The sequence below is a fragment of the Drosophila subobscura genome, chromosome O (genome assembly GCF_008121235.1).
Source record: "Drosophila subobscura isolate 14011-0131.10 chromosome O, UCBerk_Dsub_1.0, whole genome shotgun sequence".
Taxonomy (NCBI): Eukaryota; Metazoa; Arthropoda; class Insecta; order Diptera; family Drosophilidae; genus Drosophila; species Drosophila subobscura.
In genome coordinates this window covers 27,842,786-27,854,416 of record NC_048533.1, presented here as the reverse complement: position 1 = coordinate 27,854,416, position 11,631 = coordinate 27,842,786, and the positions used below count along the sequence as shown (strand labels likewise).

Genomic DNA, 11,631 nt, shown 5'->3' with positions numbered 1-11,631 from the left:
ACATAAACCGACAACGAGCAGCCAATAAATGCTGCCGCCAGCCAACGCCGACTCTGCCGACTGCCGCCGACTGTCGCACTGGGGCGCTCCTCTCTACTATATAAAATATAAAAAAAAGGCCATTGCAGTTGTGTGTGGGTATGTGTTTGAGTGTGTGTGATTCATACTTACACACACACACACGCAGACAGACAGGAATATTGTGTGTGTTTTGTATTTTTGGTGTCCTCGTCGTGCTTTTTTGTGTGTGTCTTCTGGCCGCGAGTGCTTCCTGGCTGTGTGTCCTGGCTTTACCAAATAAAAATATAAGTTTATATTTATACATAGCATTTGTCTGTCTGTCCTTCGTCCCTTATCCCTTTGTGAGCATGGCGCTATAAAAACCGGAAGCGTTAGACTGACGTCGAGGCTGCGCCTGATTCTGACACTTGCCAACACTTGGGGCGTACAGGGTGTCAGGCTTTGGGGTTTCGGATGCTGATACAGCCGCTCCTTCCCCTCCGTCCCTTTCGGGGTGCGTCTGTCGTAAAACCCATCTCCGTTTCTTGTACGTACTCTCGTACTTGTTTATTTTTTTGTTTGGCACTTGTACTCCTCGTGCTCGGCTCCTTTTATGATTATTGTTATAATTTTTTCGCTGGCTGAGCTGTCTGTGCTGTCTGTTTCTGCTTTTGGCACTTAGACATTGCGTTACGCGCACTTTCGATGTCGTTCTCCTCCCCCCAGCCTCCCGAGGAGTTTCTCGCATAACTTTTTATTTTTTGTTGGCTCATGTTCCGCTTTGTATGCGAACGGGGGGGTGAGTGGGAAGCACGAGCACACAAATCGAAAAATATTAAATTTAATTTTTCAAATGATGTGTGAATGGCTTAGTCTTGATATATGATAATGCATGTGCCACAGCCTCAAGAGGCACATAAAAAACAAGGCAAGACGTCTCTTTTGTACACTTTTCTCGGGGCAGCAGTGAAAGTTAATTACAATTTTGTTTTTTTAAGCATTATCCTTTTTTTAATTGTATTTACTTGTCAGAATAATCTTAAATATGACACAATTCCTTTTGCATATTTGAGAATATTTTTCCAAGTTATAAAACAATAAATTTAAATTCTAGAAAAATCAACGGAGTTTCCAGCATTTTGTGCATGAGAGAATTCTGTTAATTCAAAAAACCAAATGAACTTTTTCGACACAAATTTCATTGGTCTGTGATAAGTGAAGGTCAAGCAAGAAAAAAAGGGAAGTTTTTAATGGAAAATTAAAAAGGCAACCACAAACAACACGAAGCGGAACACAAACACAAAACAGCAAACGGAAAAGAAAACCGCAGAAAGGCAGCATTTCAAATTAGTACAATTGTAGAAATTATTTAATGCCTCAAATGATTTGCGCATAAAACTCGGCAAAGCAATAAAAACAACAGCAGCAGCAGCAGCAGCAGCAACAACAACAGTGCGGTTTCACACAAAAAGGCAGCCATAAAAATTATTTAGCCAAATTATAACACAATTTATTTGCATCATCAACTGCAAGGCGGCAGCAGACCCAGGCCCACCCAGGCACTTCATTAAACATCAAAGCGAGCTGTGTTTAACCGCAGAACGTGCGAAATCCACACCGCAATACAGCAGCAGAGGCAACAGCAGTAATAGCAGCTACAGCAACAACATCCACTAAAAGTGCAACTGCAACAGGAAACGGAAACGAAAACGGTTGTACCATGTTGGCCATGCCCACTCTGATGATGCCAGCCACTGCACAGATGACGCTCAGCAGTCAGCCACTGTCGGTGGGCGCCAAGCCCTACGAGACGAAGCTATTGGCCATCCACCAGACGCACATGCAACAGCAGCAGCAGCAACAGGCAACCTCCCAGCAGCAGCAGCAGAACGGCAAGCAGCAGGCCCAGCAGATGACCATCGTCACCACCCAGCAGCAGCAGCAGCAACAGCAGCAGCAGCATCCCCAGTCGCAGTCGCCACACCTGCAGCAGCAGCAACACTCGCAGCAGCAGCAGCAGCACTCGCAACAGCAGGCCGTCGCTGCAGCAGCAGCCGCTGCCGCCGCGCATCATCAGCAGCAGCAGGCGGTGGCCGCTGCCGTCTGTGCCGCGCAGCAGCAGGCGGTGGTCGTGCAGCAGCAGCAGTACCAGATCCACTCGCAGCAGCAGTCGCCCCAGCAGCAGGTGCTCAGCATCTCACCCAAGCAGGGTAAGCCAAGAAACACCAACCCTCCCGTAACTATGTACATATGTATGTATTTATGTATGTATACATATATGTATATGTATAATTGTCATGGCTGCTAGAATGACGGTTAGAGGTAATAAACTGCGCTCCCTTGGGCTGGTGCATGGGGAAACGCTTTAAGGTGCAGGCTTGCCCCATTTGTTTACGAGGCATTCCAACACTTTGGGGCACTTATCGATTGGGTTTTATTGCCGGCCAGGGGCTGGGACTAGGCCTAGAGCGGGGGGCTCAGTCCTTACAAATTTCACGAGTTTTACGAGGCGCAGTTCGGGCAGCAGTTCAAGTAATGCTTTTTATGGTCTTCGTCGTAAAAACGCCGGCCAAGCCTCTAATAGCCATCTAATGTTATTTGGCCTCAAAACGAGGGCCGCGTGTTTGTCAAAGTTTACGTTTTCACTTATGCTCCACCCCCCGCCCGAAGTTCTCGGTAACTGAAGACGCCTCCACGTATCCGTATCACAAGTATAGAGCGTGCAGCAAGGTGTCTGCTTTGTGCCTTTGTGTGTGGCTCTGTGCTAAATCAAATAGAAATCAATTTGAAATTATTGACAATTTCCACATTGGCAGTGGCTCAGCGCTCAGCGCTCAGCGCTCAAGCAATGCCTTCGATTCGCTTCGATTCTGATTCCGATTCCGGCTCTCGATTCTCTGATTTTGTCATAGTTGGCATTCTGACTAAACGAAGGGCAAACACACACTGCCTCTGCCGCACACCGAGCAAACAAACAAATAGAAGGAGAAAAAACCTATAGACAGACAGCGTGGGTGGAAAAGTAAATACCGGAGAGGCATCCACAACAACGTTCTTTCTTCTTGCCAGGGGCAGGGGCAGCGGCAGGGGCAGGGACGAGCCCCTCCTTGTCTGTTGTTTTGTACAGGGAAAAGTGCACTCGGCAAACAGCAACACGATGGGCCAAAGACGTTGGGGAAGACGTTGGTCGGCGGCACAGACAGGATACAGCCACACAGACTGCCAATTGTGCCAAGTTGAAGTGCAGCGGACGTCGTGGCGTATACGTAACATTTAGACGCACGTCCACACTTGACCCTTTGAAAGGCGTACAACAGCACAGCACAGAGAGTGAGAGAGCTGCGAGAATTGAAAATCGAAGCGGACATTCTCAGGGTGGGCAAAAGTTTTGTTTGCAAAGTTTGCTGCTGTTGCTTTGCGGCAAATTTGTTTTTAAATTTGCAGTCAGAGTTGTCCTCCGTCCACGTCTCCTCTCTCCCAATGTCGAGTGTCTGTTGAAATTTTCAATTGAATTCGTTGTAAGATGCAGAAACAAATTGCCAAAAGAAGCAGGCAAGAGCAAAAGAGAGGCGAGCGAGAAGAGCTAGCTAAAAAGAATGGTAAAAGTTGTCGTCATTGCGAAGGCAAACAACAGACAAAGGCGCATTGCCAGCAACAACGAAAAAGCGTTCCCAACGACCAGAGAGAGAGACAGAGAGAGAGAGCGTTGAATTTGGCTTATAAAGTGGTCCCCGACGAGGAGTAGTCGCTCCCTCCCACTCTACCCCTGAGAGACCTTTCGCTTCGTGTCCCACCCGCCGAATGTCGTCCTTTGTTAGACCGTAAGGACGTTGACTGATGCGTTCGCCAGGCGTTGGCACAGCTGCCAAGTAGCCCCAACATTCTACCCACTGCTCCGGACATGGACTTGGACGCGTGGGTGGGAACTTTAAACAGGTGATCGATTTTTCTCTTTGTCACTTTGGCTCAAAAAAACTTTAGTGAAATAAAATTTAATAAAATGCGATGTGATCCGATACGATACGAGGCCAGACGAATTTAATCCGCTTGCAGGCGGCTTGCGACACCTCTCCCGCGGTGTGTTTGCAATTTAAATATGCCATATTTAAATTATACAATAAAATACAACAAAATGAGTTAAAATAAAATGGAATAAAATAAACGGCTCATAGATTAAGGCTGTTTATGGACCCGTTTTGCAGGCTGCTTCACTGTTAAACTATTTCAATTTATTTCCGCTTTCAACTTGCTCCATCGATTATGCATATTCCATTCATGTATATTCACTCGGTGCGAGTTTTTCTGTGTGTGTATTTTGTTGTAACGCACAAATAAGCATATTTAGTGATTATTTAAATCCAAAGACAAACATTTCTGAATGAATATTTAGATGGAAAGCATCAACGGATTAAATGGGAAATAATTATTAAAAATTCGTGCCACTTGACAGTATTTATTTAGCCATCGAAGAACTTGCTGAAAACTATGCGATAAAGAGCTAAATAATTACCAATTCTCTACTTTAAATTCAGCGTTCTGGCAGGACCTGCTTTTGAGTTAATGTATTTTCCGCTTACTCGAGCAGACACAAAGGCTCGAGCAATCGAAATCAGAATCGGAATCGGAATCGAGTGAGTGTCCTCCTCATTCCCATTCAATCATCCCACTCACTGCACTAATGGTAATGATGATGATGATGATGATGGGGCGACGATTATTATTGGCAGGCGGCGCATTGCATGCCGAATGCATTTTGTCAACCTGCCTGACTCCTGCCTCCCGCCTCCTGCCTGCCTGCTAACTCATCGCCCATTACCGTCATTATTGTGTGGCCGTTAAGTACGTTTGCAGCCATTACCGGAGGTCTTGTCGCTGCTCGGTCGTGTCTGCAGTTATGCTTTAAATATGCCAACAGCGTCCTCGATGGCAATTTCCCACCACTTCTCCACCCCCGCGCTGATGTGCTTCGCTGCTCTGCTCAATGGTTTTTAAAATTGAAAACTATATATCAATTGCCTAGGCGAAGAGCATCATAGTTTGTCCGGCGACAGTCTGGACCGGAGCACCAGTCGCCGGCTATGCCATTGTCGCCTCCTCCATGTGCACTTGCTTTTGTTGTCTGGCTCGCTCGGCCTCACTCTGGTGCTGGTTCTCCTCCAATTTCAGCTTCCATCTGCTTCGCTCTCTCCCTCGCTCTCTCTCTCTCTCTCTCTCGTGTGGTTCTTGTCCTTTTGCCGCCTTCCTTATGGGCTTTCATTTATTTGCTATTAACCTGTCATTGTTCATTTTTATTATTGTGCGGTTTGCCTTTGTCTGCTCTACACTGGCCGCTGTAGCTGTTGCAATCCTGTCTGTCTCGCGGCATTTTCCGGCACTTGGCAACTCTGCACACGACTCTGCAGCAAGCGTGTCTAGTCATGTGTGTCGTTGTGTTGTTGTGTTGGTGTGTGCGTGTGCAATAAATTGTTATTATCGCTACGTTGCAGCATGTCGTCGTCGTCCTTTTGGAGGACAAGCAGTGTCCACCGCCTCCTCCGCTTCGGGGTCTGCTATTGCTTGTCCTTCGCCGCTGCTGCTGCTGCTGCTGCCGTCGGCGACAGGCAATGCAAAAGATTTATAACTTTTATTATTATTGAAGCTTATTTGCCGTTTAATACTTGCCGCATTTATCTGGCACCCAACTTCAGCGCAGCTCAGCCATAGTTTACGACTGGAAAATCAATCATACGCCATGCTGACGCCGAGACAAGCTCGCAGCTCCATGAGCGTCACCTGCCAGGCGTGTGCCTGTCCCAGTGCCCGACCCAGTGCCTGTCCCCTGTCGTCTTGTATTTCATTTTTCACAAACAAGAACAACGACTGACACTCATTGATGTTGGGTGTCATTAATGTCTTTGCCCTCCTGTCCATTCGCTGTCCACTTTGGCCTCTGACCCTCCCGCACTTGGCTGCAGGAATGCCGCACAGGAGTTTGAAGAATACACAAAGCACATCAGTGCTCTTCATACATATCTGCCGATATGGCGGAGTTCCGTGAAGTCCCACAACGCGGCTGATTGGCGGAGCGACCTCTAAGCCGGTCACTTAATTTAGCTGGCAGGAGCCAGGAGCGTGGGAGCAATGCCCAAGTGGACTGACTGTAGATTAGTATGCCCGTCGGCTGTCCAGCGGCTGATGCCTTGTTATTAAGTGGACGCTGCAGTTCCACCTGCAACTACATCTCCACCTTCGCTGGCACATCCATACACAGACTTGGAGCGAGTGGAAAACTTTTAACAAAACGTCAGATCTCCGATTCCTTCTGGTGCCTCCGCTGTTGGCTTAGCCACATCCTTTTTCTCTCTGTGTCTGCCTCTCTGGTGCACTCTTTTTTTGTTGCTTTTGCTTTGGCTCTTTTGTTTTTTGTTAAATGCCAGCAAACAACAAAAGCAGCATAAGGCAGTTTGGACAGCCGGGATGAGCATACAACTACGTAGCTAATACTTTAGCAGCCGGATTAGGTTCAATTGGAGCGGGGTGAAGCCGGGCACTGGGCACTGGCTATGGCCGCACAGACGGGCAAAACAGAAAAAAGAATCTCAAGCACACATACACACAGACACACGAGAAAGAGGCTCACTGAAAGAGAGAGAGAGAGAGAGAGTAAGAGAGAGAGCGACATGGAGGAAGGAATAAAAACTGTTGTACCAAGCATTAAAGTTTAAACGTTGGTAAATTCCTACAGCTTCCGCTTAGTTGGACTTCATGACAGTCACTGTGGGGGACAATGAAGCGCTTGACTGGACAATGCCAGGCAGTTGTGTGTGTGTGTGTGTGGCTCTGCCTCTGGCTGTGTGGGTTTTTGTGTGCCTGTGTGTGTGGTGGTCCAACGCCAGGTGCGTCAATGTGCGTGCTGGCTGTTGGTTGTTGGGTGCTGCCAATGAAAAGGCAGATTAGAAAAATCGATCAAGCTGCACATGCTTCGGGGACGTATTCCGCTTTAAAGGCTTCTTCTGGGTATCCCTTGCAAATCGTCAATCATAATCAATATTTGATATGCTTGTGCAATATTTTATATGCAAATGTACGCTGTGTCCTGTTGTTTCTGTCTTCCCGTCTGCCGGTCTTCCTGTTGGCAAAAAATCAATGTTGGCGACGGCAACGGCGGCTTTAAAGACCGCTCTCCCTTGAGGTCAGCTTGGGGTCAGGGCAGCGCAGAGAGCCGCAGCGAGTCGAGCCTGGCAGCCATTTTGCAATTTTGGTTGCACTGAGAGCCTGAAAGCCTTTCGCCTTTCGCCTTTGTCTTTGTCTGTGGCACTGGCTGGCGCCTGGGACTGCCACCAGCCACAGTGGCACAATGCAGTCAACGCATTTGACAGTGTCATTCCATTCCTGCTGGCAGGGGCGTAGTCCTGCCAGGGATCTGCCAGGCATTCACATCAAAGCAGCAGCAGCAGCAGGGGCGTACGCTTCTGTGTGGCTGTTTCTAGTCCGTCGTTATCTTGGCCATACTCTGGCCCTGACCATCGTCAACAGCATCCACGCCTCCTCCTCCTCCTCTCGCTCACTCTCCCTCTTGTTGTGTCGCCGCTGCTCAAATGACTAACAGCAGATGGGGCGGCGACCGCACACAAAAACCCACAAAGCCACATCCGTCTGTGCCCCGCTTTTGGTCTCGTTGGGGTTGGAGCAGGGGTGCGGTGTGGCGTGGGGTGGTCCATGGAGCATGGCCTTTTGTTCCGCAGCTGCCGCGTGACCAGGCCAAACAAGCAGCCCGCAGATCGTGCACCCAGCCCTCTCCCCACTGCCTTTGTGGCATTCGCCCCCGTTCGTTGATTTGTATATTCCGTGGCAGCATAATTTATTGATTGAGTGTTTGGCCAGTCCACCGCCACCTCAGTCAGTGTCCCCCCCCAGGTTCCGATTCCGACTTTCAATTGTCATTGCGAATATTTCTCTTCATTTTCTCTGCCGCTCTCTCCCTCTCCCTTCCCCTTCCCTTTTTTTGTTGTTTCCCTTTCTGTTTTGCTTCTTTGGGTTTGCGTTTTTTGTGCTGCTGCTGGTTTGATTTTGTCAGCTACGCTTTGTTGCGCTTTTCGCCAGCTCTGGCTGTGTTTTTGCCGCTGCTGCTGCCGTTAACTATGCTTTGGAACAGCAGCAGGAACCACTCAACCACCGTCTCCGCACCGTTGAAAATTTAAATTGGTTTGTTTTGTACTGTGGCGGCTTCTGTGTTAGTGTGTGTGTCCCATGCCCCCATGCCCCCCTGCCTCAATGTTTCTGTTTCTAGCTGCTCTGCCATAAAATTGCAAATTGCAATTCGTTGCCACGACTCGTTGGCACGTCCCTCTGGTCTGTCTTTCGCCACTCACCTCTCACCCACTCAAGATGTCTGCCAGACATCAGCGATGGCATCTCTCTCTCTCCATCTCTCACTCTCTCTCTCTCTCTCTGCATGTTGCGCTTCGTTGACAAAGTTACGAGAAATTGTGGTGAATTTTGTTTGAATTTTGCTATGCAACTGCCACCGACCAGCAGTCAGTAGCCGCATCGGCAGGAGTTGCTTCTGCTTCTGCTTCACAGCTCCGAGTCTAACCCCAGCTTGGGGCTGGCCCTGCCCCCGCCGCAATCCAAACCCCAGCTCGTGTTGGTCTGGCAGCTCGTTGCGGCTGGCAAGCGTTGATGAATGAAATGCAGTTAACACCCGAAAAGCGTTTGCCGCTGCTGTTGCTACTGATTTGTCTCTCCCACTCTCTGTGGCGCCAGCTTGTGCGCTCCAATTAATCATGACTCCGGGGCCCGGCATGTGGCGCGCTTTCATCCCAATCACTTTCTGCTTCATTAATGATCGCAGCCAGCCGCAAAAGATAAGAGTCGCAAAACAATTTTTAATCATAATGGGATCAGGGCCCACACCCAGCACCCACAGCCAATCTCAGGCATTGCCGTACCCACCACAAAGCGTGTGGGGCCCAGGGCTCTGTCAAACTTGTTGAGGCCCACTCGAGGAGCCCGCATCGGCAGGAGCAAAGACAAGACACAAAGACACAAGGACACAAGGAAAAACATGTCGAACAGCGGCAGCTTGGAGCTTGGAGCGTGGAGCGTGGAGGTGTTGCCGTTTAATGATAACAATAAAACAGCTCAAACAGCGAGCGGAGAGGCATCAATGTCACATATGTGTGGGGGAGAGAGCGCGAGTCTGGGGCAGAGTTTGTTTGTGGCACCAGCAGCAACTTTCAACTTTTACGGCGCACACAAAAAGTAAAAGCATGGAGGGTATTTTTTGAAAAATTGCGACAGCAGCAGCAGCGTTAAATCAAAAAATTATATAGTCATATAGTCAGGCACACACACACACACACACACACACACACACACATGGCAGCTATAACAGGAGCAACATGTTTGATATTTAGGTGCGGGGATGGGCTCGGGCCCCTCCCCCAAGTGATAAAAGCGATAGGAAAGAAGAGCTGGCAAAAGTGGCTGAGGGCAGGAGTAAGGAGGGGGCTAAGGCGGCCACGGCTGGCAAAAATTAATTTATAATAGGCATCCTTTATGAGATGACAAGGATGCTGAATAAGATAATGGCATCAACGAGCAGGCAGCGAGCAGCCAAAGCACAGCCAGAGCCCTGCCCAGATCCGACAAGCAGACAAATGGCGGTGGCGGAACAGCAAAAGGCGTAGTCCGGGCGGGTCCCATGTTTTGGCAAATAACGAAATTACTTAACGCAGTGGAGCGAAGGGAGAGAGGGGGAGAGAGCAGGGAGCAGGGAACGAGCCACCGATGAAAGCGACCGAGAGAAAATAAGATGAAGCTTGTAAGCTGCTGCTAATAAATATTTAAAAATGTTTTTGCTGTTTTTCCTCTGCACCACAGCTACACAGACATGGGGGGAAATGGTATATGTGTGGGCAGAAATGAGAAAATGTGATTTAAAGCGTTCCGATTGCAGACAGATACAAGCCGCAGAGGGCCACAGAACTCCAGCGAGCACTCAGTGTGAAGTAGCAATTAATTATGCAATGTGAGAGACAGAGAGAGAGAGAGAGAGCTGGTCAAGGCGGGGCAGGCGGAGGGGTACGTTGAACTCTTTGGCTGTTAACAAGGTGTTGGATTTTAAATGCCTTTGTCTCCTAATTCAAGAGTTGCACTTGACGCGTCTAGCGCCAAATGAACTCGGCAAAGTCCGGGGGAGGGCCTTCAATTTAATGTGCCTCAAGCACACACAGAAACACACTCAGATACACTCCAGCGATGGCTGATACAAGGCACTCCACTCTGGCAATAAAACGTATTTTATGAGCAAATTATGTTTATTAGTGCGTCAAAATGTCAACATTGTGCACGACAAAATACATATTAAAAAGTATACATAAAGCGAAAGAAATATGATGCACGACATTAAGATGAGTTGAGACCCAAAAGCACACACAAAAACACACTCCAAAAGGTACGTAAGCTCACTCTGCTCTGAGGTGCTCTGAGATCGTAAAAAGTCTTCTGTTTTTGGGGTAGACAATTTCCAGAGTAAGGTAATTTCCCACCAGTCAACGACAGAGAAGTGTTGGTCAAAGTGCAGGAAGCCAAAGGGCAAAGCTGCTCCTCCTCGATGGCCGCAAAAAAGGAGCTCCAAGCAGCCTGCATGCTGCATGCTACGTCCTTGCCTGTTGTCTACATTGTGTGGCAGCAAATATAATTCGATTTGCACACACACACACACACACACACACACACACAAAGAAAACTCCACACACCCCCCACACAGAGCACACGATTCGAATATGAAAATGAAAATCATCGTAAAATGTGCAGAGGGAACACACAAAAAAAGAACCTTGCAGGATGCGCCCTAAGACCCCGGCAAAGCCAACGAACCGGGCAACAACAAGCAAATTACAACAGCAGATCGCATCTGGGGGGAGGGAGGGTAGATAGGAGGGGGTGGGTGGCACAGCCACATTGTTGCCTCATAGAACGCGCCGCGATGCATGCTAAAAGTAATGCACAATGACAAACGCTTGCAACCACTCCCCTGCCCCAGCCCCCACTGCCGCACACACAGAGAGACACAAAGACTGGGCCAGCATATAAAAATAGTTTCAGCCAACGATTGCCGGCGAGGAGGAGCCCCAAGCCCCAAGCTCCAGTTTGAGCTGGAGGTCCCTGCCCGCTACAGCCCCCACCCACTTGGAGGAGCACCAACGGGTGGGGCGGTGTGGGGCAACTGCAGCGCCCACGCAGTGCCAACGCGCATGACGCGGCTCCTCCAACTGGCTGGCTAGCTAGCTGGCTGGCTGGCTGGCTGGCGGAAGCTGACGAAATGTTGCCGATGAGCATTGCTAACGATGTGGGCAAAAACAACGCCTACAACGACGACGACGATGACGACCAGGACGAGCACCGACGACGACGATGGCAGCAACAAAATTGCAGCTGGCCAAGTTGCTTTCTCCACTTTCTTTCTGGGTGGGAATTGCATTATCTGCTCGGGTCTGTGTGTGTCCCCGTCTGCGTGTGTGTGTGTGTGTGTGTGTGTGTTTCGTTGCGTTTTTATTTGCCGTCTGTCTTTGTTGCTATTTTCCATTTTCCAGCTTCGGCTGCTTTCATTTTCTTCCACTCCGCCCAACCGCCTTCGCCCGGTTT

General features: G+C 49.0%; 1 protein-coding gene across 2 annotated transcripts in view; it reads left to right on the top strand.

The window, feature by feature from the left end:
* The first annotated feature begins 1,114 nt into the window (after nucleotides 1-1,114).
* The window catches only part of LOC117896912 (nucleolysin TIA-1), a 37,274-nt gene continuing 26,757 nt past the window's right edge, over nucleotides 1,115-11,631 (top strand). For both annotated transcript variants that reach the window (XM_034805448.1, XM_034805450.1), the window contains exon 1: nucleotides 1,115-2,210. In XM_034805448.1, coding sequence (XP_034661339.1) covers nucleotides 1,721-2,210 — 490 coding nt within the window. In that variant the 5' untranslated portion in view covers nucleotides 1,115-1,720. The remainder of the gene's footprint in view (nucleotides 2,211-11,631) is intronic.